This window comes from Pezoporus occidentalis, unplaced genomic scaffold, assembly GCF_034315485.1.
Source record: "Pezoporus occidentalis ecotype Australia unplaced genomic scaffold, CSIRO_AGI_Poc_V1 ctg116, whole genome shotgun sequence".
NCBI classification, from domain to species: Eukaryota; Metazoa; Chordata; class Aves; order Psittaciformes; family Psittacidae; genus Pezoporus; species Pezoporus occidentalis.
Window position 1 is genome coordinate 1,875,120 of NW_026912951.1, and position 27,640 is coordinate 1,902,759.

Sequence of the window (27,640 nt, forward strand, 5' to 3'; positions counted from 1 at the left end):
GAGTGTGCTTAACTGGAGTTGCATGACACAAGGTGAATGTTGGTTGGTGTTCGTTAGCATTGCTCCATCTGCATTAGCAAAGGCACGCCAGCACAGCCCAGATGCCAAGATGATGTGTGTATTACCCTGGGCCCTACCAGGGCAAGGCAGGTTTGCTTCAGACTGACTTGGACTGTCTGAGTGAGTCAGGGGTTGTACACACTACACCTCTACAGACCTCTGCAGCATGCCAGCTAGCTGTGTGCAGCAAGGAGCTGGTGGTGTGCACGTGTGCTGAAAGCACTCAGCATTCTCCATTTTAGATCACATGAAGTTCTGTTGTGCATGTCCCAGGCACAGTCGGTTCATTTGTGAGAATCAGCTAGGCAGCTGCCTTGTAAGGGCAGAGTTTCTGGGAAAACTTTCCATCTAAACACAAATCTTTGGATCAGTTCACAATAAAGTTTAAACTAGGTCATCACAGGCATCGAAGGGGTTCAGCTCAGCCAAACCAGTCAAATTTATTTGTTTGTCCAAGCTAAAATATTAATCGGGAAAGCTTTTTCTTGCATCTCTGATCTGCAGTTGAGCAGCACAGCAAGCAGGACAGACACAGTGAGGGCAACCAGTCTCAGCCAAGAGCCCAGCTAACAGGTGAACCCATCGTGGCACATCTAAGATCAGGCCAGGAGACCAGTGGGGCAGGGAGGTACGAGACTGGAAAATGCCTCCCCTCAGCACAGCCTGGACAAGGACTGAGACCACGGGTCTCAGCTGCAGCACCACTCCTGAGCAAAAGCAAGGCAGGTCCTAGTTTCCCAATCTGAGCCCAGCTGACAGCCAAGCACTATCAGCCCAGACCTGGAGCACAGGCAGCTAAACCCTGGGGCAGGGGAGGTGCATGCAGGGCACTAGCAGGTAGAACTTGCAGAGTTCGGTGCTGCATTGGCACCTGGGACTGGGTGATGAAGGTGGCTGGCATTCACTCATCTGTTTGTTCAGACCTGTGTCTAGTTGTTTAGTTGTTTATGCAAAGAAATCCAAAGTGCTTGTTCATTCACAGACAATGTTCATGTCAGTAAGGCTATGGCTTTGGCTGTAATTTCAGCAAGGTATGTAACTGCAATTGTCTGGGTTTTTTTCAGTACAACTTATTTATCAAAACAGTTCAAAAGCCAAATCTTTAGATATGGTGAAATTAATGATTTGCCTATTCCTGATGTGTGAGGAGGACAGCAATTAATTATATCTAGTATCTACATGGTATTATTCAACCAAATTACAAGGAAGGCTATCATTATTTACATAATCCAGAGGAGGAAAACAGGTCTCGGAGAGGTCAAACAAGAGGTGAGCCAGCATGCGTGAGGTCAGTCTGCCAACAATTAGTATTTGGCACATGGAAGCAGACTGATTTTTTTTTATTGTGGGTTTTGTTTTTCCTTTTCCCCAGAGATGCTGAGCATCCACAGCTTGCTTTGAAATTACTGGGAACTCAAGCATTTCTGAGCATCAGTCTGTGCTTGTGATCCACTCATACTCCCAAACAGACATGTAACTTCTGGTGCAGCAGTTTGAGCTAAGCAACTTGCATACAGAGAAGTCACGCTTAGCTCCTGTGGAGGGATGGAAACTCAGATCCATGACTGAAAATCATGTTTGCATCCAGTTTTATTGTAGAGCATCTGGGAGCATCAGGATGAGAGCAGTAGCTTTGCTGCATTGCTCTTTGAATCTGCCAGTTTCCACTGGTTGCCTTGCTGATGTTTTTTTCCAGTTTTAGTGTTAGGTGTGCTCACAGCTGAAATAAAAAGCTGGCTGTGGGGTCCGTGCAGTACAGCTTTGCTGAGGCAAAGCTTCATAACCCTCTGACATGTTATTCTCATTTGGCTCATCTCTTGCTAGTGAGAAACACACTTCACATTTGGGGCTGACACTCTACACAAGCCTCAGGAAGAAGCCTACGCACTGGATTCCAAGGGACTGGATGAAGCAAATTGCACCATTTCCCATCACTCAAGAGCACCCAGCTGTAACCAGCACCCACACTGCACCTCCAATCCACTTTTAGGTGAGTCAAAATCCCAGAATACCAATTACCTAGTGGAAGGAAGCAATGAATTTCCTTCATACATCACCAGCTGGGACCAGGGACTGAAACCTTTTGGGAACAACCTCCAGATGGACATGAGTCTGGAACTGGAGTGTTCCCAAAGATTTGAGGGACTCCTCTGAGCCCTCAACCAAGGTGCATTTCTGGCTACCTATTTCTAACACAAGCATAAGCCACTACATCCCAAGACAGCTCTCAGTTGCACTGAATATCTGCCATATCTGATGTTCAGTGTTGCTTTTACTCACAATAAGGCTTAATGTAGTAGCTCCATAGCTCTGCAGCTACAGCTAGCTGCTTTTACTGTAGGATCTTATAAAAAAGGACATCATAGGCCTCTGTTGATGCAGCTTCAAGATAATCATGCTCACTTCTTTGGCTGTGTAGGTCATGCCTAAGAGCCTTCCTTTCCTTCCCTACTCCCAGGCTATTGGCAAAAAAGAGAAGCAAGTCTTCATGACAAAGTGTGAAGCAGGTCTGCTGCAGAACAGAGCTTATTAGTGCAGCTCGCCTGTCTCTCCCAAATATCACAGTTGTTTCCACATTTTGAAAGGCAGTTAAAATCAACAGCCCGTAACATACTACAGCTGTAGTAAACATTTCCCTTGGCGGTGGCAAACAGTCCTGGGAACTCTAAACTGCAAACAACAGCCCCTCCTCCTGTTTGCAATGGGGATACACATCGAGGTTCAACACAGCAGAAGTGATTTTCCTCCCAGTTTTTTGTTTGTCCTTTGTAAGCCACCTGGGAGCCACAACCTCCAGAGTATTGAATTTAGGAAAAATCAGTCCCCTGAGAAAACTGGGGCTTATTATTCTGGAGTTTGTGAAAATCATAAACTCTGGTAGAACCAAGTATTAATCACGGATTGCTGAGAGGGATGCACACCCTGCATAGCATTCATTCTCACTGGCTACAGGTTTGTCTGCTTAATCCCACACACTGATATTCATTAGCTAAATGAATACACCCACAGCAAGAACAGAATGAATTTGCAGGGTTGTTAGTTGGCATAACTCCAGTGACTGTTAACAAGATTTCATTCTTTATATACCAGTTGTCAGTCATAGCCCTGTATGTGATTTATAGAAGTAAGCGCTATCATCATCTTTCCAATAAAGATATAGAGGCAAGAAGTGTAGGGCCTGTCTGAGGCCATGGTGGAGCCAGCAACTGAAAATGTGACAGCTCCAGGCCCATATTTACGAATGTAAATTGTCTGATGGTGTTGGCTTTGTCTTACTTGTCACGACCCTTACAAGGTGCCTTAGTTCACAAACAAGTCCTTTATTTGAAAATAACTCTTCCCGAATGATGAACCCTCGCAGCCCACGTTACATGAACAGAAATGTGGCATGTCTCATGCTGTGTTACCCCTTTGCTCTTTGACCAGCTCCTCCTTCTTGTTGAGTTTGTGATTACCTTGCAAGAGATTGCTGGTTTTTATTGACTGTGTTGATTACTCACAGAGGCACTGCAGGAATTAGACTGTGAAGAGCTGTGATTTACCCAAGGTAGGCAAGACCCACATCCTGGTAGAATCCAAAGGCATAGCAGCCTTCTGGGGGCGGCCAGGAGTTGAGTTCTCATCAGCTGCCCTGTGGTCTGTGCCTGGGGATTAATTGGGGCAGAGCCTGTGTTTTAGATTTACAGGAGTCTTGAGCTGCTATTAGGAAAGCAGAAAAACCAAACCAGTGTAATTTGTACAGCGCGCATAAGCCCAGCATCAGTCATATTTAAATGTTTCTGTCAGTGTAAGTATTTGCCCGAGTCGGAACAGGTTCTGTCCTTAAAACCTTTCAGTAACATTTCATAGACTGATGAGGGCAGAAAGTGCCGCTCAAAAAAAGTCTCTGTCCCCTGAGATTGTGAACGCTTTACCCGTAAAAGTACCTCCTGCTGTGTCTTTGCCCACTCCTGAGCAGCAGAGGGACCCACAGGCAGACACACAGAGCCTGGGCCGCGCCTTCCCCCATGCGGGCAGGCTACGGGGCGCCCTCTGGCGGCCTCCGAGCGGCACAGCCCTGTCCCGAGCATTCCCTTTCTCCACCGCGTTACGCTACTGTCTGATGATACCACGCAGGTTTCGCACTCGCATCCAAGTGTTTCCATCACTCTTCCAGGAGTATGGAAGGTACTTGCTGTTGGGCTTCTCGCACTGGTCATTCTCACATACGTCAGACATCCCTCTGGATCACTCTCCTGTTCCAATAGTGCTGCTTGTGCTATTACTGAACAGTGGATTTATGAAATCACTGAGGCCTGTTTACAGCAAAGTGTCTTGTGGGACCAGAATTTAACATTTTAAGCCTGTTAGGAAATGGTAAAGGGGATTGCATTACTGCAGATATGTGTGTGTTCTGAAGAGGGGAAGCTTGAAAACGGTTTTAAAGCTCTTTCAAGGCTTCAGAGGAAAAGAATACATCGATATTCAAACCGAGCAACAGATCGTACAAAAAATCGCTCTGAAGGTGGTAGCCACTTTGATATCTTAGGATGGGTTCCCTTGATTGTCTCAAGGGCTACATACCTCTGCTGTGGGTTGTCATCAGTTTGCACAGGCCAAGCTGACAGCTGAAGGGAGCATTCAGAGCCCTGGTTGGCATCATGAGATCTTACCCAGCTCCTTCAGGAGTTCTGCTCCTGAAGAACTGAGCAGAACCAGCTCAGTTCTGCCCAGTCCATGTGCCTTTCATACCCCAAAGCTCAGGCTGTGGGGTAGGAATGGTGGTGGGTGCTGCGTACAAGTTGGTGGGGGTCAGGCCAAGCCACTCAGTAGCAAGTGGGTTTCTATAGGTAGCACTGTCCCCAGTGTACTTTTAGGAAGCACAGGGTGGCAGGAGGGATGTGAGGTACTCTGAAGAGCCATGTCACCCTGTTGTTCCAAGACCTATTACACTGGTAGTCACCTAGCAAATTTAAAGCTATCTGGCTTGGTGAATTCCAGGGGAAAGTACCAGGACTAGCTGTTTATGGCCTTTATTACAGTTGTTTTCTTGTCTTTCTTCCTCTGAATCCCCTTGTTTTATATACGGGTTTCACATCACTTTCATTCCTTTCTAACCTGAAGTGTCCCAGTTTACTTCATCTTTTCTGTTAGAGTGGTGTTCCATATATTTGGTTATCCTTGTTGCACACAATAATGATCAGCTCAGAGTCCATCACTTCATACATGAAGCTTGGATTTTTTTCCCCACGAGCCATCACTTGCCATTTATCAGCGATAAATGTTAGTGCAGGTGAAAGAGAAGCAGCAGAAAGAAGCAACAGGAGTGGGAAAGTATGGGATGTTGCCTCCTGGGGGCAGTGTGTGCTCGTGTAATCACAGTAACCTCGCTCAGCTTTATTTCTCAAGCGCAAACTGCGTGCTGTTTGTTTCAGGAACAACTCTTAGGCTGGAGCTACTTTCCCCTCGGATCTAGTCTGGCTCTTTACATCTCCTGTAGTCATTAACAGTGAGGCCATTACTTGAGTAATTAAGTAAATGCTTTTCCCTCTCCCCTGCCTCCAGTTCCCAGAGTTTTGTCCCTTTTTACTGTAGACATCTTTGGAGTGTTCTTTTTTCTTCTCAACACATAGGCATGTTGATTTTTCCCTTATTATCCTCTCCCAGTAGAGAGCTATGTGGAAGGACCATATAGAGGTTTGCCCTTCATGGATGTTGGGCTTTCAGTAAAGGTTGTCTAGGCAAACTGCTAAAACCAGTGGTTAGAGGTTCTGCTGCCTGTAGTGTGACACATGGCAGAAGCAAATGGCACCTTCAGCCTGGAAAACCTCAATTCACTTAATTCACCTCTCCTGGGTGCTGAAAGCTCTGGGTTTGGGTCTCTGATTCCTCTTCTGTTAGAGTGAACAGTGGTACAAACACAGTATAGCATCATTATTTCCTGAAAAACACAAGAAATTAGTAATTAAGGTAGGTTGGTTGGTTTGTTGGGGTACATCTTCGTGCTCAGGAATGTTTTGCAGCAGGAGCTTTCTGAGATGGGCACAAAAGAAATGAGTACCTCATAACTAGCCCAGCCAGATGCTAAATCTGCAGCAACTTTCAGGAAATAATACTGGGATCATGGGGTACACTTCCACATTTTCTCTTGTGTCTTCCCCTCTCCTTGCCATATGTAGTATTAAAAGACTGTTTTAAATAGATTCTTAGAAATTAGCTTTAAAAACATGTACTTGGCTATGTTGTATAAATCAAGTATTTTCCTCAAATATATTCACAGGTATCTGTCAATTCTCCTTTAAATAGTAAAAAAAAATTACTGAGTGTTAGAGATAATTTCTTAAGTGCCAAAAATCTCTTTAAACCTAGTAAACTGAATTTAAATGATGGTTTCTGCTTTCTCCATTGAGGTAAATGACACAGAAAAGGGAGAGATCCATTTCTTCTGAGTCCTTTCTCTAAATAGTATTTTGCCTTGATTAGGAGTTCCGCCTACGTAATGAAGTCCAGGCATGGCTTGTTATTCCAAGTCTCATTACTTAATTTTATTGTTTTACATCACTATGGAAATACGTGCTGACCTGTGCAAATAAGTAGCCAGAGAAGAGTTCTCCAGATGAGAACAAAAGCAGAAGTCTTAATGTCAAGAGCAGGACACACAGACACATAGCTGAAGATGTCTGGAAGAAATGCAGTTTTGAAACGTGGGTAATTCCTAACCCCTTAAACTGGAAGCGTTCTCTTAGCTAACTAAACCACAAGATTAAAGTCTAAGATGACTGCTGTGGTGTGGTTTTAATCCTTGGACAGCCTAGAGATGCTGGCAGCTGGCGTCCTCACAGCTGGGATGGAGGTGTGTGTCCAGTCAGGCAGCCCTAGCCCGGGCTGCAGGTGAGGTACCTTCACAGCGAGTCTTGGCAGCGGCTCTGCAGGGAGAGGGCAGCTGCTGCCGCGAGGTGTCTCTCAGAGATGCTTTCTTGAGGATGTCTGAGCATCGCAAACACCTGCCGGATGACCAGAACTCAACCAGTGCAGCACGCAGCTCAGCTGAGGCGCACCTCTCTACTAACATCTTTTGACTGTTAATGAAGAAACCTGAAGCCATTTGGTTTGGACTGTCTTTCATGGTTTTGTGGTCTCCTGATGACGTTCCCTTTTCACTGCTGTCGTAGGACTTGAGATCTTGCCATACTGATGCTTGTTTTATAAATGTTAAATGGATAGCATAGATAAAATAGGAATGGATTGCTATTTCTCCCATAATGGACACCTCTTTTTTTTCCTTTTGAGTCAGTAGTAGTAGCACTATTCCTGTAGTCACTGAAACTTTTCCTCTTTCTCACCTTCCACTCAGATGTCACACATCTGTTCCCACTGTACGTAGCTTGCGTATTTTTCCCTGCTGCTTCTTAAATCTCTACTATTACAAAACTTCCCATATACATTACAGGATGGACTTTACAGATCAAGAACTCGGGAGTGCTCCTTTTCCCTCTCATTTGTGACGGATGGACTCACAGGGGGATGGGTTCCTACAAGCATCATTCCCGAAGGCCATATGTGCCCCCAAACCAGACGATCTAGTCAGCCACATTTGTGATATCAGTCTTGGTAAATATGCTTTAGAAAATGCTAAAGAAACTCTTTCTGTTACCAAGAAGTGCATACAATTCCAAGGGAACAAGAGGATTGTACTCTCTAGACAAAAGGATGAAGATACAGATTGAAATAAGTAGGCAATATTTAGGTTTAGAGAATGTCTAAGTTGTTGATAAAAAAAAATGCTGCCATGCCGTATTCTCAAAGGAAGAGAAATTTAATCACACAGGAGCTCCAAATGTTGTGTGTGTCTGTAAAACTGTTTTCAGTCTGTAATGGTATTTCTTGTTCACTACATGCAATACAGGTAAATTTTTAACTCCTCTGTTCTCCCTTGCCAATGGGAAGTGTGAGCTAGGAATAGGATTTTCAAGTCCTCAGCTGGCATCATTCATTTGTCAAAGGAGTTACCCCTCCTCCTGGGCTGACACCACCCAAGCCCTGGACTTGGGGGCTATCCAGTGGAGTCAGGGATAGTCCAGACTGTGCTTTCACCTACCGCCGTGCCTGCCTAGGAGGGAGACAGATGCCAAAGCTGAGACAGATGTTAGTTCTGTGGATTTTATTTACAGCCAGCAGGTGTGATTCCTACGGGAAGCTCACTCTTCCTTTGAGAATGACAGCCCAGTGCTACAGCTGTGTGGGATCACAGAGTGCAAAGTCCAAACTCACTCAGAGCCAGAAGCTAAATGAAGTTTGGCCCATAATTGTCTCGACAGCATTTATTTTCTCATGTAAACATAAAATGCTTTGTTGCTCTTTCTCTTACGCACCCACTAGCCTATCCTTCTTTGCTTGTAGGGAGTTCACTTTAAGTCAGTTCCTCCCCATTGTCTCTGGATCCTTGGCCTTTACACATTCTGACTTTTTTTTTTTTTTTTGGTCTTGGAATATATATGTAAAAACATCTTTCAGCTTTCCTTTAACAGTTTATGGTATCTCTCTGCTTTTGTTCCCATTTAAGGGACTGTAATACCTATATAAGCATAGGCTATGCACCATTCAGTTGCATGTACACATGCACACCTCAGCATGAGTCACCTTATCCACATCTGTGTGACCAGAAATACAGTTCTGCTTTGTGCATTAGCAAGCACTTCTGTGATTTGCAGATATCCAGAAAACAAACAGCCGCAAGCCAGCATCTTATTCTATTGCTGTGATGTATTTTTCTCTGGTTCTTTTTGAATGTAACAGAAGGTCATTAAAAACAGAAGTAATACCCTCTGCTGCAGTATAGAAGTTCCTCTAGAAACTCTGAGGGCTTCTGAATGTGCAAATATTTGAGTTTCCACACAATCAGGTGTATTTGCCTCCTACCCTTCAAAGGCAGGAAGTCTGTCACTGCAGACTCACAGTGGTAGATTCTTAATGGGGATCCCAACCCAAACTGACAGATCTTGGGTGTAATTTTTTTAACCTGTCAAGAACGATCATTTTTTCTTTTGTGTTTTATTTTTATTAACAAGATACAAGGAACAAAGTACCCTCAGAAGAAGGCAACTTTCTAGAGCAGTAACATTCGCAGCCACTCCACAGAAAAGTGTCGCAGGAGCCTAATAAAGGTTTAGTGAGTTTTTAATTGTGAATGGCACTCCATGCTGAAGGCACAGTTTTGGGGAGAAATCTAGTGAGAGCTGTACATTTAATCAGAGTGGCATCACTGCATTGCCTTCACCCAGAATCAAGATCAATAGGAAAGCGTCTGTACCTGTTCATGTTGGGGGAGCAACCTGAAATCTGCCTTTCCGTGGTGGCTTCACTCCCACGAGGTTATGAGAGAGTCACCATCCTGCTCTCTGCCTCATTTCTCTCATTGTAAAACATGATTTACTTCACTTATTCCCACAGGTTTTGTGGTTGTTAATGGGGACTGTAAATTGCTGTTTTACCAGTGCTCTGGCTGAGAAGTCAGGCCTGTCTTTCTCACTGTGTGTTCTCTCTGTCACATGCAGGCAACACAGCCCTGGAGAAAATGGAGAGTCCAGCTACTGGGTGAAGGCTTGACTGTGGTTCCCGAATACCCACTTTCTGTGCTTGCTGGCTCAGGCTGTGTTTGTAAACACTCACAGGCCCTCTCCTTTGGATTGTTCCTTGGAGCCAGATTTTCTTTTGATGTTAAACAGGATGTGTGTGTTAATTTATTTTACTCAGGGTGGGAAATTGCTGCCAATGTTCTTTGAAGAGTCCTGTGAGCCATCTCTTGTCTCACATAAACATTCAGGCAATTTTGGTTAAAGTGCTTATTTTTTTTAACTATGCATAAATGTTAATCTGGCTGTTTTACAGCAGAGAAGTTTTACAGGCTCCTTTAAAAATGTCAAGGTCATGTTTAAACAGTTACTGTTTAAACTGAGGAGATGAGGCACTGGACCAAGAGGATTCAGAGATGAAAAAATGAAAACCAGTGTTTTCTGCTAACAGGTGGTATTTGAGAGTTTAGTGCTGTTGAAAGTGATGGTGAAGTACTTCAGAGACTGACTGCTTCTGCATCTACTACTTTGTACTTGTACCATGGACGTTGTTAGTGAAAATACACCCTTCCTGCCTTAGTCCTAAATTGAAAGGACTTCTGCTGATGACAGGAAAGCACAGGCTCTCTAAATGCTGACTTCCTGAGACTGCCAGGGGGGCCAGTTCATGCCAATTACCACAGTGATATTTGTGATGATGAAGTATACTACTTCCTGGTTTACAGTGGTCCAGGAGGCTGTGATGGTTAAACATTGCTTGTGAGGTCTCCCACATTCAGCATAATCTCTCAGGAGAAAAACAATCGAGAATCCCAGTGCTGGATGATTCTGCCTATCATTATGCTGCACTCCCACCTGGGCAAGGAGCACAGGGTGCTTCTTTTCAAAATCCAGAACTGCAAGTTTGACGAAAATATTCAAGCCTTATGGAATGCTCTTAAGTTACGTTTAAGTTAGAAGAAAGCAAAGACCTATATATTTTAAAAAGCTTTCTCTTTTTGTGACAGCATTAGCCCCTGGTCTTGGTTTGATGTTTAATTGGTAGGGTGTTATGATTTGAAAACTGATGCAGTTCAAACTGCATCACTTGCTACTAGACATGCACAGTATTTTACCAAACAAGACCAGACAGATGTCTTGTTCTGAAGAGCCTGCAGTTTGAGACTGATCTTTCAAGATTCTGTATGATGCCAGATGCTCCAAGGGAATGGTTTGGTCTCTTTGCAATCTCAAGTGTCTGCATACATTTTACTGTAGGTTTGGTGTCTAGCACTCTTATACTAGGACAACAATCCAGGCTTTTACAACAAGACCTAACTGAGGGCTTAATTGAAAAAGTTTAGTATCTCCCCAAGGACTGTGACATAAATTCAACTGAGATGACAAGAGGAAGGAATTGGAAGATGGATAGTGTGAGAATAGATGAAGTTTATCTTTCATTTGAGTTGAATTCAAACAGAGCTAGTAATGGTGAAATGTTGTGATGACTTTGGTGGTGAGAGTTAAATTGGAGGTTTTCCCAGTGATCGGTGCTCCATTTTAAAATGCAAAAAAAAAAAAAAAAATTAGTTGTAGCTGGCACGAAATGCAGATCTTTTTTTATTTTAGCAGTAGCAATAGATGGCAATGACTGATCCACAGCAACCAAACTGCTCATTTCTCATTCCTTTTGGTTATGGGTGGCCCACAGCAATGAGGGAGTTGCTTGTTCATATTCTTACTAACACTGTGAAAGACAGCATTCAGCTCATGAGGACTGTTCATTTGCCATCTTTTTTGTGGTATAAGCCTTCCCCTGACAGAGATCTGATTTTAAAAACGAGGGAGACTTTCACCCCAGGATGTGGTATTAGTTTTCAATCTTCATTCAGTAATCAATACCATTCAGTACAGTGTATGTATAATGCCACACAGTATTTTAAGTTGATGGAGATACGTGGGATGTAGGAAGAAATCTGTGTTCACCCTTTACCTAACAGTCATTGAGTCATGCCATCTTGTTTAAACAAACAGTGTGAATCTTAAAATAGCCCCTGGACATTCCACCACAATGGCCATATTCAAATGAACGTTCAAGGTGTGCCCTCTATCACATAGCCACACGGTAACCCTTTGATGACAGTGGAGCCACCTAAAGACAGTATTAAGCTACACTTGGCATTGGACACACAGAGCTGTTCACTTGGTCTGGTGAAGCAAAAAAATCTGCTTCTCTGTCATCCATCCACCAAGGGAGGCAATAGACATGAAACCTTGTGAGGCTAAGCTCATCTGAGGGTGGTTTCAACATACCAGTTACTGTTAATAGCTAATTATTAGGGGAACTCATGGAACCTGACCTTGTTGCCATATAAATGGTGGGAAACTCTGCTCTCCACCTGATTAACCATTGACATCAGCCACTTTTAAGAAGATAGGAGTGAAAACTTGAAATTCTTTGAAAGCAGTACTATTAATATTGCTATAGATTCCCTGCTGGTGTTTTCCATAGGGCCTTACTGATACATTTCAAAGGATAGTTTAGATATGACAAAAGCATAAATATCTTCTGGAACTGCTCAGTTAAGCCAGCAGTGAGTAGACATTGCAGCTCAGCGTTCAGAAACTGTTTGGTGGTGTCCCTCTAGCAAAGAAAGCTTCAAAGAAGAGGCTTGGAAAGGCTACTTTTCTGGAGCTCTCGGTTTCTAACCTAGAGCTCGGGCTAATATTGGAGGGACTTGGATTTTCATGAGATAAGAAATGTAAATTCAGGGTCTGCAGGTGAAGTACTCAGCTCTTCAAGACTGTCCATGTTTTATCTTCCACCAGGCTCTGTCTGTACCATGTTTATTTGTGCAGAAATCCAGAACAGGCTGTGAAATTGGTCAATAAACCTGGTATTAATCCCTCAGTAAAGGTAGGTTAAGGCTCCAGAGAAAAGACACTGTGGAGGGAGCTTATGGCAGCTAAATGAGCTGAATGTGTACCAAATGCTCCCCTTTCCTAGTTGGGAACCTAACCTGCACTTCTGACACTCAACATCACAAGTACTTCAAGCTGAGAGGAAAATGCCTCCTGCCTAAGTGGCTCACAAAGATCCCAGTGAATGGTGTGTGTCCCCATGAGTCACTGTGGGAGCTGGGGAACCAGGCAGGCCACCAGCTGGGCACCCAGGGCCTACCCAGGCACCAAGACCCTGCCAGACCAAAGCTAACCCCTCCTGTGTTTGAACTGCCCTGGGGGCACTGACCCACAGCTCTGAAGAGGGGAGATGTATAGAACAGGGCTGGCCATTTGGACATATCTACTGGCTCTGTCTCTTAACAGGAGAGAGTGCTCAGTGCTACTAAAATAGAACAAATTTGCAATGATATCAGGTTATATGTTTTATGAGCCATATAATTAACATGCGACACTCAGTGCCATGGGATATTATTGACTTGGTAGCTTAGTAAGTATCAAAAAGGATTAAGCATTGACATGAAGCAGAATAGCATGTGCACTGACACAAGCTAGGATCAAAATTACAAGGGCTACCAACCCTTGTGCTTCAGGGCACATTTTGATCATCAGTTTGGGGCCAGAAGGAAGTCTACTCTCTAATTGAGCAGTACACAGGATGCATGTGGGTTACAGTTATACGTATCTCTATGGGCCTTTTCGATTCCTTTCCCTTCTCCTTCTCTCTCTTCCTTTCATCCCCTCCTGTTTCCCCTCCCTCACATTTGTCGTCTGGAATAGGTCACTACTGAAGACAAGACACTAAATTAGATGGATGGCTGAATAGTCTGTACTAATAGGGTAATTTAATGTTTGCTTCTCTCCAGAAGCCTTAACGTTTATTTCAAATATAAATTTTATATTCACTTACTAAACAGCTCCTGTCCTTCCAACCTTCCTTCTATGCATGCTACTTTGTTTTTATCAGCTACACCTACAAATCCACTTAGGCTCATTTGAATCATGATTTTTCAGAGGTAACAAGTGAACCTCAGTTTGGGAAAAGGACAAGAACAACCAGGCACATTAAAGGAACCTGATTTATCTGATTTATAAACAGAATGGACAGCAGAAGCATAGAGAATAAAATTACTTGCTTCTTTGTGGGACCTCAAGGTAATAGCAGAAAAATATGCCTACTTATTTCATTTGTTGCTTATTTCTTTTTTGCTTCTTGTCTTCACTCTTCCAGACTGATTTCTAACTCCGCCCATCCTTGCCCTTCCTGGGTTATTTTTTTGCTGACATATTCTCTTCATACCTGGTGCCAACCAGCGCTGCTCCACTTAGCTCACTGATACTGCCCTTTGGTTTGCTCAGCCTTGCTGGAAAGACCCTGTGGTGCAGGCTCTCCAGTGTCCTTCCCATTTTCCACAGTGGGTTGAGCTCTAGTTAGTTTCTGTGAATTCATTTTCTAGTCCTTTACTCAGCTTCCTTAAAGACCAAAGCTTTGTGTTATTGTCTTCCCACAGACATTCTTCAACATGCCAAAGTTGACCTTAGGCTCCATGGACAGATGGGGCCTGATCCAAAGTCCATTAACATCAGAGGAAATGTCCATTTACACCCATGGGCTTTGCATTAAATGCTTTGCATTTTACTTACCTTCTTTGGTGCTTCTTACTCAGCTTCAGTTATGAAAATCAGATTAATCCCTCGCAGATCCCTGACAGTTCCGTGTACTGTATAAACCAATCTATGCTACTTCAAAAGATGGAGACCACAACTGCTACTCTGCTAACGTGAAATCTGCACCTGGCTAATACTAAAAGGAAGGTGTTATTTCCTGATTTCCATCCTGCATAAGTGAGGTCAGAATTTCACTCACTGATCATTAGCTGAATCTTCCATTACTAGTGCTCTCTCAAACCCATTTCTTACTCTTCAGATATTTTCTGGTCCCTACAATATTATTCTGACCAGGGACCATTCAAGATTCACTCTGTTTGCAGTTTTACCCTCAGTACAAGTAGACTGCTATGTCAGCCAGAACATCAATACTTCTTTCTGTTGACACAATACTCTCTTACCCATATTGCCACCCCTCCTCCTGCTTCATTTTGTCTACATTCCTGTTGAAAACTCTACTCCCATAATTTAGTCTCCCACTCAATACTTGGTTTAATCAAGTCTGTCACTCAATTTATATCTCACTTCTTGCTTAACACAAGTTTCTCGGTTAGCAGTCTGTTTCTGTAGCACTTGCTATGCATAACACATGGTTAGCTTTTCTTTCTACGCTTGCTTCTCTGTTTCCCTTCTGATTTCCAGACCTCACTTTTCCTTGTAACACTTGAAGATGAGAGACTCCTCTTCTGTCTCCCCCCCCCCCCCGCTTTTTTTTTATGTTCCTTATGTATTTTATGAGTTCACTGCAATCAGGGCTACTTAAATATCATGGGGTGCTTTGCCTAGGGCATGAAACAGTCCTCAGGTCTAGTTAAAATGATTTTCAACTGCAGATTCTCACTCAGTTTAATATGTAGCTTCAGGTAAACCTCTCCTGTTGCTGTATTTCTTTGTTGTAGCTTATACCCCTTACCATCTTCATCATCTTTGCTTGGTTTGTAGTTACACGGGACGAATGCATAAAAGTTAGATTCTTTCCCTCTGGCTGCTCATTCAGCACAGTGTGCTAAAATCTGGTCTTGCACATCCATCCTCAGTTTTTGTGTCCAGGAACAAAGAGTGGAGCAGAATCCTGTTCCAGTTGCTCCGTATGTTCTACCATAGGGGCCTGGGTTGCATGTATCTTGACCACATCACCTAGTGTAACCACAACAGAAACTTAGCACCTCACTTTTCCTGTGTGAAGAACATCCAATGTAATTTTGGACAGTAAAAGTGCACTGAAGGTTGCTTATCAGCAGTATTAGCCACCACCACATCTCCCACAGGAGTCTGTTACTAGACAGTGCCCCAAGTAAGGACCGTGGGGTAAGGACTGCTTTCCTCCTTGGCTGCAGCTCTTCTAGTTGTTAGAGAAACTGGTGGACTGCTGATTAAGGCTGTTGGAGCAGTTTTAGCTGGGCAGGAGGCAGGTTCACTGATCAGCACCTGTTGGGTAGATCATTTGTTGGTTCTCTGAATTCTGCTGGGTCAGCAGATTTCCAGGTTTAAATGCTGGCACAGTGTAAGATGCAGAATGCTGTTGTTTCATAATCACCTTCTAGAAGTATTGCTTTGTTGTAATGCTACTGTTATGTTGCCCTACTTTTGGTATCTACTTTCAGCAGAGGCTGGGTGAATTTTTGCCTACTGCATCACTGAGGTGTAGACTTTGCAGCACTGGTCTGGCTGTATTTAACCTGGGGATAGGGGGTGTGTGTGTGTGTGTGTGTGTGTGTATGTGATATGTTGGTGGCTGCTGTCACTGCTTTTTATGTGATTGAATAACGTGATGCTTTTGTAGGCTAGTCATAAAGCAGGAATACATGGTACAGCACTTTTCATTTTCGGATCAGTTTGATACTGTTCCTGGCTTATGGTACACTTATCTGTCTCTCTGTATATTCTCAGCACAGCTTGTGCTCCCAGTCGTGCAGGAGAGGCCAGAGCAGCCCTTCCCTCCCTGGCTGGATCCGTGGCTGCCCTATATAAATCTGCATATTAAGCAGATTTGGCAATTGTTCAGACAGAGACAGACTCGCTTAAGTAAAAGGTGAAAATAAACTTGTTTATAAAGGCCCTGCAGACAGCGCTCTCAGATGGTGTGCTATTAGAGGCAGAACAGAGGCTGGTTTGTTTTCTTTTGCAGCTGGAGACCGATCATTTGTTTGCCTGCTGCGTCCAAGTCCCATCACCATAAACCATACGTGTGTGAGAATGCCCTGTCTCGTTCGTTAGTTAGTTTCAAGGCACTTGGCGTGTTTCGGCTCTACCTCTGCACCAGATGGTTCATTTCCTTGGGGACTCCCACATGCACCCCCAGGCTCGGGAGGCCTGGAAGCGCGCCTGGCGCGACCCGAGGCGGATCATGGGGAGCAGGACGCGGGGCTCTGCTCCCCGCTCCGGCGGGGGGGAAACGCCGAGCGGCGGGTCCCTGCGCGGGCGGTGGCTTCTGGTTGCGGTCGGCAGCAGACGCGACCTGCCTCTTCCTCCCCGCGCCACCGGCTGCTCCGCCGGCCGAAGCACGACACCGGGCAGTCAGTGCCTGCAGGGCCGCGGCAGGCAGGGAACGGGTCGCCCGGCATCAGCCCAGCTGACGTGCGCCCGGGAGAGGGCGGCGGCCCCCCCGCGCTGCACGCACGAAGTTTATCCGGCCGCGGCTTTCTCGGCCCTGGGTGCTGCGGCCTCGGCCCGGCGCCTCCCCCCGGGGGGAGTTAAGAGAAACACCCGCGGGTGCGCTTGGCCGGGGCTCCCCTGCCGGGTCTGCAGGCTGCCAGCCGGAGCGCAGCGAGCGGGAACGGGGCCGAGCCCGAGCCCGCCGCAGTCTGCCCCTTCCCTTCCCTCCCCCTGTGCGCGGGGCCGCTGACTGCAGTGCCCGCTCCGGCAAGCGGGGGGAGGCGGCCGCGCCCCGGCTGCAGCCGCCCGCGCTGGCGGCGGCGTTAGCGGCGGCGCTGCGGGAGCCCCGGGAGCGCCCCCGGCGGTCACACCCCGCGGCGGGCCGGGGCCGGCGGAGGGAGGGGGCCGGCGCGGGGTGTCTCCGAGCCAGTTCTCGCGGTGCTGGCCAGGCTCAGCCTCCTTCCCCTCCCCGGCGAGCGGTGACTGTGCACGGCGGAGTGGGGAGCGCCGAGCCGGGCGCGGGGGAAGCCCGCGCCGCCCCAGCGAGCCAGGAGGGAGGCCGCCGAGCAGCGCGCCCGCCCGGCCCGTCCCGGCCGCCCTGCCCCATGCCCCAGCGGCGCTGAGCCTCCCGCAGCCCGAACATGGCCACCACGGCAACGTGCACCCGCTTCACCGACGAGTACCAGCTCTACGAGGAGCTTGGCAAGTACGGAGCCCTCTGCGCGCCCCGCGCCGCGCCCCGCCGCTCGCCCCGGCCCCGGGACCCGCCGGCGCTGCCGGGGAGCCCTGTGCCGGCCACCCGGCTCTGCCGGGAGCCGGAGGAGGATTAGCTGTAGCTTTGTAATCCCGCTCTCCGACCCCGCGGCACCGCCGCTGGAAGGAAAGGTGTTTCTGCGTCCCGGGGTCGTCCCCGCCGCGGCATGGGTTGTCCCCGCAGCCGGCCTCGGACTGCGCGCTCCTGTTGCAGCCCAGGACTTTCCCTCTTTCCCCCTTGCCCTTCTCAGGACCAGGCTGCCGCGTTCTCTTCCCCACACCGTCTCCCTGCTGCACACTGCAGTTCCCTTCAACTGTTTCTGTGCTGGGACACAACACTCTTACCGCCACTCTGCGATGCTTCAGTCCCCACTTCCTTGTCCCTGTGAAAGGACCAGGTGCTGCTGCACTGCTCTTCTCCCTCTCTCTCCTTCCCTCCCTCTCTCCGCACTTGTCTCTGCATTGGCAGACCTGCTGCTGCACCCTAGGACGGGGCTTTGCAGGGGCACCCCGCGGGACAGGAAAGCGGCATAGCAATGGCCGGGGTAGGATGTGGGGACAGTGCTTTCCCGGGTGCTGCTGTTCTCCCCCTCCCTCCCTCCCTGCACCAACGGCTGGGCTCTGCTGCATCTCTTCCCTCCAGCCCGGTGTCCCCGTCCCTCCCCACACTGCTGCAGCTGTGTGTCGCTGAGCTCGGGCCCCGGTGCTTGTGCTCACCTTGCTGCTCATTGGTTTGTATGTAGAGGTTGAGGAAGGGGAGAAAAAGGCAGGACTCTGCAGTATCGTGAGGATTCAAGCTATTTTAGGCTGTCTGTAGGGCTGTCTTGTGGGGTCCTTGTGCAGGTTCTGTTCCTCTTTCTTATACTTTAAATATGTACATTTGTCCTTAGATGTAGTTTCACATTCCTGGTCTGAAGGACTTGAAATTTTCTGCCAGTTTTCTCTTATTTGTCCTTTTCGGATTTTTCCTGTAAAGCCAGTTGTTATTCTTTTCCCACTTGGCTTTGTTGTGGATTTTGTTTTTGGTTTTGGTTTGGTTTCAAACGGAAGGAACTGCTTTTAAACACTCAGCTGTGTAGTCCTGTAGATTCTGAGTCCCTATCTTTTCACCTTGGTGTCTTGTATTATCTGTTTTTTTTTCCTCAAAGAAATCCTTCTTCCCTCTCTCTCAGACCTCTTCTCCAGGTGGCTCTTTGGAATAGTTGTAATAATATCAATAATTCCAGCTTGAGAAAATGTACGAAGCCTTGTAGCTTCCTGTGTGCTTCCTTAATAGGCACATGCTTATCCCCATTTTGTAGGTGGGTAGGGAGATGTAAGAGAACTAGTTACTTCTGCAAAGTGTTGCAGCGATTTTGTGACCAAGCTGGCACTTGAACATGGGAGAAATGAGTCCTGGTTGTCTGATAAAACTGCTGAGGATACTGTCTTTGGGAGGTGGACTTACTGGCAAGTGTTTGCAGCATCGTCTCCTGTTCATCAATCCCTCACATCCCGTTTCTGTGCCTGTATGAGTCCTTTCTCCCTGGATGGTGTGTTGTTCTTACTGTGCTGTCTGGGAGGGGGCTTCAGTGCCATATAGACTAGGTTATATTTGTTGATCAGACAGCATGTGCTTTTCTTCAGTTTCTCATATGTCACTTCCATCCTCTGCATGTCTTCTGTCCTTAACCTGGTCCACTCTAGGTTAAAAATTGCTGCAATTGTATTCTCATTTTCAATTTCAGAGCTCCTACCCTCTGTGTTTTTTTTTCCAGGGGAGCCTTCTCTGTGGTCCGCAGATGTGTAAAGAAAAGTTCATCACAGGAATATGCTGCAAAAATCATCAACACCAAAAAGCTGTCAGCCAGAGGTTAGTCTCTCGATGTTCCCTTCTCCCTTCCATGGGCAGAAAATACTTTGCTGGAGTTGAAGCTGTGATAAATGTAAGGGATCTGCAGTTGCTTGTCTCAGTCATTATTTCAGCGTTACAAAGTAATTGAGTTGTGTGGCAGAGAGGAGGTTGCAAGGAGGTGTTGCAAGATGATAGAAAAAATCCTGTATCTGGAAATGGATACTCTGTGGCATTGTCTTTTTTTCTTTTGAGGTATTTCTTCTGCAAGCCTAGCTAGAGGTATGTTTATGGGAGATTTATTGATGTGTGTGTGCACCGATCGCTCATAATAAAGAGAAGCGTTGCAGGCGGGTTTTGGCTAGGAGATCTGTCTTACCCAAAGAGATGTGATTATCCTTTTTTAAGGATACATGCTATATTCCTTGTTCCTTTCATACAGTAGTCAAATGTGGTGTGTTTGGAAACCGACAAGTTTGCTTTCAAAGGCAGAAGTAGGTTGAGTGCAGAAATCTTGCAAATTTGATTTCTCAGTTAATCAGAACAAGTATTTGTTGCTTTTGTTATTCCTGGAGACTTAAAAACCTGAAACCAGGCTGAAGATTTGTTTTTCTTTTCAAAAGACTAAACTCTTCCCCTGAGCTGTTGGTCTTCTGTTTTCCAGAGATGCACAAAGGGTAGTGTAGCTTGTAGTATGCAGGGAATGTGTATCTTCTAGTGTGTAGGGAAACTCTTACAGGGATTAGTTGCTTCAAGGGTGGAGTGGATGAGGGAGAGAATGAGAGAAACCAACCTGCAGTACAAGATGCTGAAAGCAGAGTGTGCAACAAGTTGAGATGCCAGAGGTGACTGTTTTCCAGAAGAGGTGAACTGGACAAGATCAAAGTCCTTAGAGACCTTTCAGATTTGACAAAATTAATGTATTAGGCCCTTGACTGTCTTGCTAGTTCAATAGATGGTTTAGTAAGGAGGATGACTGAGAAATAAAAGGAGAGACAAGAGGAAGCAGCAAATGATCTTGATAAATGACTTAGAAGTGAATAATGTTTTGCCTAATCCCTGTAAAAGAGAAAAATAGAATATACTTTTTTGCTGGAATACAAAATGTGATAATAAGAGCAGAAGATGGCTTGAAGACTGGTGAAAAATTTCCATTTAGTGTAGTTAGCATGGAAAAGAAGTGTGAGAAATTGAGAGTGCCATGCTGTGAAGGTTGGTTTGTTTCTCCTTTTTTGACTTGTGGAAGCAAGTGTATCCGATAATGTGTTGTTTCCTGAGTGAGGTTGTGTTGGGGACCAGCCTGTGGGCCCTAGATTGTTTAGTTGGTGGCTGCAGATCCTGTTAGAATTAGCATTCCTCCATAGTCAGGTGACAGTGCCTGCTGATGTAGGTGGGATATCCAATCTCATGAGTTCAAAATTAGTTCAACTTAATATGGGAGGGGTTTGAAGGGTGGCTTTGCTCTGCTGATGGCCATTAATGCCGTGTTCGCTCTGCAGAGTTCCCTGTCCATCCTGTAGCGAGGACTAACTCTCAGGAGAGCCATCTTCTGAGACCCCAGTAGCTTGATAAACTGGTCGCAAATGAGAAACCGTTTTCCTACAAAGAAGGTGGTGTTGAAGTTAACTCTGGAGATAAAAAAAATGAGCAAACCTGCAGAATCAGTTCAGTTGAAAGAAAATTCAGAAACATGCTAACAGAATATGTCATAGTAGAACTGATTGAGTCATTTTTTAAGTGTTTGGGCACCTAATGAATTACAGAGGAAGGGATACATAGATTCTAATTGTTTCTCATATTAAGGTGATGATACTGCTATGACCCAGCAAGTAGGAGGAGTAAGTTTGGGTGAATACAGGCCATGTTTTGATCTTCTATTTACTTTCTAGATTTCAGACGTTCCTGTAAATAAAATACATTGAGGATACTAGCCTGGTCCTCAGCTACGTAACTTGAGGCAGCTAGCAATGACTTAGAAAGGTATTGGTTAGGTAGAGGGCAAGTGTGAAGAGAGCCAAGAAAGGAAATGGATGTTTCTGCTAGTTCAGAACAATATCTGAAACAAGGGACTGATCAGATTTCGTTGAAGTCTTATCTGAGGACTAAAGAATGTGCTTTTACAGTGAAAAGTGAATGGTGACTTCAGCTGAATATATAGGTTCCTCAGTTATTCCAGCTGTGTTTGCTGATAGCTCAAGTGGTTAGTACAAAAAGGGACTGAATATATTGATAGGAACTTAGTGAATTCACCTTGGAATAGGTCTTTAAAGCACTGAAGGAGAAATGCTTGCTATGTAGACACTGCAGCTGTAAATCAGTGATTAGGGAGATTCGATTCAGCAACCTGAAAATGAAAGTCTCTGGGAAAAGCATTTTAGAAAGCTGTCTCCCACAGGAGGAGAATTACGGCATTAATTCTGCAGTATCCTGGATATATGTTGCCTGATGCTTCCTTTCCCTGAGCTGGCACTTCTCCCCTGGGTGTCACGTCTCTGCCCAGCAATACACAGACGAGGCTCTCCTGCATGCCCAGTTGCATACATGTCTGTAGTGCAGGTTAACCCACCCTCTTGACCTGCCTCTCACGTTGTTGGCTTTATTCTAGGCTTGGTCACAAGGCCAGAATATTTCATCATGTGGGGACAGCCTGCTCCTCTCCAGCTTAAGCTTAGCTACAGCTAACATTTTGTACCTTCTCTAGCAGAATTTGAACCTGCGTAGATATCTCATGTGGTAATTGCTGCTTCAAGAGCCAGCGTCTTGCTGCTGTGTATATGTCCAGCCCATTGCTGCTTCACAGAAGTTTTGTCTGCTGTAGTGCTTCCCTAGGTTACGTACAGGGAAGGGGTAATAAAGCCTTGCTCTCTTCCGCAGTACTTCTTGTTACCTTTATTTTTTAAGACTCTTGATAAAGAAATACTAGATAGCCAGCTGGGAAGTGCTGAACAGCTTGCTTTATGTAGCAGAAAAGGAGGAAGAGGAACACTTCAGGGTGAATTGTTTTCTTTCAGAGGGTTTTGTATTATCTAGCACGTTTATCAAACTTTTCTTAAAGCAATATAGAGTTGAAGAGGCATGGTGCTGTTAAAGGGCTTCTCTCTCAAAACAAGGAGGATGAATGCGGTGCTGGTATTTATGAAGGGCAATCCTAACAACTTTGCTCTTGTAAGCTTCACCCTTCGTAAAATACAAAGTCAGATGTTGAGAGGAGAGTCTCTGTTTCTCTATTGTCTATGATTTTGGGGTGCCCGTTCTCTCTCTTTTTTAATGAATCGTGTCACTAAGAGCTCATCTAGGTTAAAATTCATATTTCAGCTTTAATTAAGTATTTGTTATTATTCATATTACTCATATTGTGTGATGCTTAAGACTGCCCAGTGAAGAGTGTGCCAAGAACTTTGTTAAACAGGGGCCAAATGCTTGTGGAAAGGGAGGGGAAACAGACTTCACCTTAGTGAGTGTTCAGCTGACATGTAAGAGCAGTGGTTATTACGCATAGGGGAAATACAATGCTTCAGTCATCTGAAATTCCTATGGGATTGAACATACAGGTTTTTACCAAAGCTGCAGGTAGAGGGAAGCAATAACTAATTTTTTTGAAGTTGTGTTGCAAGTGTCACCAGGATACTTTTTGAACATGAAAACGCATAGCAAGCAGTGCTTCAGTTTCTAGGCAGCAGTGAACTTCAAATAAAGTAAAATTGCTTGCAGTTACCAAAGAAAAAGGATCAGGAGAGAAGCAGTAGCTTTAGTAGCAGTAGGGAAATACGCAGTATTTGACTGTCGAGCATATACTTCAAGAGATAGTCCTGCGCTGGAAAGAGGCAGACAGAGTTCTATCCTGTGATAATTTTTAGGATGTTTATACCATAGAGGATGTAGTGATTCTATCCCCACATGTAGTAAGATCTTAACACCACCTTTGTTTTTAGGTGCAGGGAGAGAAATCTCTCTGCATTGCATCTGTTGTTAAATTTCATTTACTGCTGAAAACCTGTGTCGTACAACTCTTGCAAGTGACATCTCTTGATGAAAAAGGTGAAAAGCAACTGTCTTGGAAGTCAGACTGCTTTGCTACTTCTCCTTACTGTGGCTTTGCTCTTGCCTGTGGAATAAAGAGGTGGATTCTCACCCTGCTCTCTTTCTTTCCAAATCTGTAAACCAGATGAAAATTTGTAGCCTACCAGTTACTTTGTTGTTGCTCCTATAGAAGATTATGTGGATTGTGGGAGGAGCAGGGAACTACTTCTGTGTATCAATCCCTGTCAGGAAAAAAACTCTCTTTACTCTTCCAACTCAGATTTTTTTCATACACCCCTCTTGTCCTGGCTTTCGGTTCCATAGTGGTTGCTGATTTGGGCTTTACAGTATTTTTTGTTGGAGGTGTCAGTAGTAGTTTTCCCTGAATGCTGAAAAGTTGAGCTTGAATGCTGTGGAGGAGGTTTAGCAGCATCAGTCCCTACGTCTATCTTGATCTGCTCTGCAAACGTTCTTAGCCTGTGTTTGAGTTAGGACTGTCTTGGACTGCTCCTGTGGTTGCCAGGTTTGAAGTCCCCTGTGGGATCCAGCACAGCCGCTCGAATTGGAAGAGTGCAGCGGTGGTGCACTGCAGCCTGGCAAATCCGCTCTGTGTGAAAGCAGGGAAGCCCAGCACACTGGTCACAGATGGCTGAAGCGCAAATCCTAACCCGAGTAGCAGTGTCCTGTAATAGGCGTCCTCTGTGCGTGCCTGTGTTTGTAGGCTGGGTACAAATGTCCTTTCTTGCAGAGGACAGCAAATCAAACCCTGTCTGCTCAGCTGTAGTTGCTGAGCAGCCAAATCAAGTCTGGTCATTCCGTGTGGGAGAGGGGCTGCCCTTTCTGCAGGGTGGGCCTTAGGCTGAGTGTGAAGAGCTTCCCTGTGCCCCAGCTTCTCCTCCCTTCTGCTGCCAGCAAGCAGTCTGAGAGATGCTGTGATTGGGGAGCACATATAGGAGATCAGCTGCAGAGATGGCTGAGGATTTTTTTGGAAGTCTTTGCACACCCGGAGGGATGTAAGGAGCAGAGCCGGAGTGCTGCATCCCCCAGAGCAGTGTGTGTGGTGGGGTGAACGTGAGGGGCTGGGTGCTGCGGGAAGGGGGCTGCAGGGGAAGGATCGGCCGGTGGGGCGGGTGCGTGGATGGCGAGTGGCTGAACTCTGCGCTCTGCACCGCAGCACACATGCGTGCGGCGGGGAGTGGCGGGGGGGCTGCTCTGCTGATGTCAGAAACTGCAGCCCTCTGCCTCCCACCGGCAGCCTGTCTCCCCCTCCTCCCCTCCGTCTGCAGCCCCTGCTCAGGGGAGGTAGGGTTCGGGCAGTGTATGTCACCAGCAGAGATTTCACCGTCAGAGGTGTTTGGAGAAAAAGGAGTGGGGTGTGTGAAAGGAGAGACCCTGACCTTGGAGGAGAGGCTGTGGCTGGGAGCTTGCCGGGTGGCCACCGAGGGTCGGTCAGCCTGGCTTTTTGCCTGCCTCAAAGCATCGGTACAGGCAGGAGAGCGCCCTGTGTTGAGAGCCGGCAGAGATTGGCGGGGCGGCGAGCGCTGGACACCTTGCTTTACTGTGGCTCGCTATGGCCAGAAGCTGGCTTCCTCCCGCTGCGGGTGACAGCGATGGCTGGGGTTACCCCAGGTTGCCTCTCAGTTTACGCTGTATATTTTATAAAGGAGCTGGAACAGAGCAGACAGGATTTCAGCTCGTGTCTGTCTTCTCAGTGGTCACATTAAGTATTGAATTTCCAGCATTAACAATAAGGAGGGGGGGCATTGGGCACACAGATTGGGCAGGAGTTCCTACTGCCTCCGCATGAGGTTGGAGAAAGGGGCTTGGCGAGAGAGTCGGGTTTCTTGTTTTCCCAATATAAACTGGACTTGTGTATGGCAGAAATGTGATTAGACTAACTCCTGCACGTGTCCCAAAGGCCTTGGCTCTAGAGCATTTACCAGCTCTCATTTGACCAGCGAGCTACAACTGAGATGTTTCCAGGTGCCCCTTCAGTGAAGATTGGGATATTGAGTGCACTGTAGATGTTAGGGGCAGGGAGAGCCCCTTGAATTTCTTGTGAGAAGGATGTGGTGCAAAAGCTGTGTGTTTCTACTTTTGTTGGTTGTGGTGCTGGTGGTGGTTTTGGGGTGTAGTGTGGAAATTTCATTGCCTCCAAATTTAGTTGTTCTCTGGACGGTACCAAAATCCTCACTGTCAGAGGAGGCTTCATCATGAAGAAACCTCTGCAGAGTGCTCCCTCCCTCCCCCAGAGCAAAGGTCTAGCACCACTGTTTCCGGGGAGGACTATGACAATCTTCTTGTTGTGTTCCATGCTCTGCAAGTGTTTTATTTTTCCTGGCTCTGCAGATTGGGTGAAGACAATTTTTAAAGGCAAACATGCTAATAAGGAAAAAAAAAAGTCTCTCCACTCTGAGCTCATAACCCTCACAAGCAAGGCATCACCCCTCTTTCCATTAATTCTGGCCTATCAGCTGTTCTGGTGTTTCAGATGTTTGTGTTCCTCTGTTCCTGAAACTTCCTAATTTCCACCAAGATAATGGACTTTACAAAAAATGTTAATTTGTAAGTGTTTGACTATAGAGTGAGCTGTTGCTGTTGGCTTGGCCAGGCCAGGAAGGCTGCATCAGCTGGCACCAGGATCCACCAGCTCAGGAAAGAAGCTTTGAATGCTGTAAAAAGAAATGCAGAGTATCTCGCCTTGTTGTGTGTTTGCCTGCAACAGATGTGATGCCAATGCTCAGAGCAGTCATCTTGGGGAAAGCAGAGGTGCACTGGCTTCTGATGGGCAAATATGTGCTTAAAATCTTGAGGTGCTCACTAGATATTTTTAGTGTATGGAGGAAATGTCAAGCTGTAATTGAAACAACTGTAGTTCCTGCTGGCCCCTATGACAGTGAGCTTACTGCTTCAAATGTGGGGTCTTATGAGTTAGGCTGACCTAATTTTATACCTTCTTAAACTCACTGTGTATTTAAATTTCACCATATACTACTGTTATGGCTCCCTGAGCATTCTGGTATTGCTGTATACATGACTTCTGGAGAGCAGCAGCAGCATACCTCTGAAGAAATGGGCTGGCAGTATCTTAGAAACAAGTTTTTTGAACACTGAGGATAACCAAAGGCTAGTGAGGCATGGATTTAGCTGCCTGTGAAAACTGAGTCTATAGCTGTTAGATTTTGATGCCTCATAGCTTTTTTTTTTTGCCTGTTGCTCTCTGGCCCCCTTTCTTCCTGTTTTAATTTTTAATTTCTTTTGAATGTTCATTTGTTTCTCCTGGATTGGTTACTTTAACCAATAATTGTATTAATCTATAATGTTTTGATTGAAAATATCCCTTTAGTAATGCTGCTTCACTCTCCTCCCAGAGAATATTGCAGAATTCCTGTTGCTTCCACCCGTTAGATGAGCAGACTGGGGAGGATGATGGTTGGTGTAAGCACCTAATTACTGCTGACTGAGAATAATTCAGACATGTGAGGAGAGCTAGTTAGTTAATGTTGTATTTTGCCTTTTTATGATGGGGTCAGGAAAGGAGGAGATAACTGTGGCTTTACTCATGGTGTCAGGATCCATCTCACTCTGATCCTGGCAGAGTCAGGAGAATTCCCCGTCTCTGAGATGTGAGTTGAGTAAATGTGATGACCTTTCAGAGAACGTGTGTGTGCGTCTAGATGTGATACTGTACTCTCAGCACTTTGGCATTATGTTCCTGAGAGCATGAGTTACATACCTCTCTGGATTGGTGACCCGCTGTCCTGCTGCTTCAATCCAAAGTTCCCATCTTGAGCTAGCTGTCATCCAAGCACCTGCAGCCCTAGGCTGCCTTGTCTGTCCCATGGTTGGGGTCTGCTTAGTAGTGACACTGGGATGAGTCCAGATTAGCGTCCTGCTTCTGAGAAGGGTGCTAGCTCATCTTTTCTCTCTGCCAGAAGGCACAGGTGATTTGGCTTTTAAACACAGGACCCTTTTTCTCCAGGGCAGCAAAGGTAGCATCTCTCTTTGCAGTGCTGTCATTAGTGTGATTCTGTCAGCATACCAAAAATTGAGCCGAGAGATGTCTTGGAGAAAAGAGGAGGCATTGCAGGAATGAAGGCAAAGTTAATTTAAAGGAAAAACAAGACCCATGCAAACATATCTCAAAGGAAGGAAGGTGCCCTTCATAGGCCTAAGGAGCAGAAGGCTCAGTGGCAGAGAAGGCAGGGAGAGGCAGCCTGCC

The 27,640-nt window shown here is 45.9% G+C and overlaps 1 protein-coding gene and 1 long non-coding RNA gene across 15 annotated transcripts in view; both read left to right on the forward strand.

Annotated features, from left to right (window-relative positions):
* Nucleotides 1-969: 969 nt before the first annotated feature.
* LOC134174454 (uncharacterized) lies at nt 970-13,708 on the forward strand. The gene is made up of 3 exons (XR_009968657.1): nt 970-2,050; nt 12,420-12,507; nt 13,332-13,708. It is a non-coding gene; the product is annotated as an uncharacterized LOC134174454 (long non-coding RNA).
* A 3,564-nt stretch (nt 13,709-17,272) lies between these two features.
* The window catches only part of CAMK2G (calcium/calmodulin dependent protein kinase II gamma), a 123,530-nt gene continuing 113,162 nt past the window's right edge, over nt 17,273-27,640 (forward strand). For 3 of the 14 annotated variants that reach the window (XM_062639567.1, XM_062639583.1, XM_062639558.1), the window contains exons 1-2: nt 17,274-17,520; nt 19,325-19,419. In XM_062639567.1, coding sequence (XP_062495551.1) covers nt 17,456-17,520; nt 19,325-19,419 — 160 coding nt within the window. In that variant the 5' untranslated portion in view covers nt 17,274-17,455. Of the gene's footprint in view, nt 17,521-19,324; nt 19,420-27,640 lie in introns of all 14 variants that reach the window. The other 11 variants (XM_062639643.1, XM_062639664.1, XM_062639633.1 and 8 more) reach the window with 7 other exon arrangements.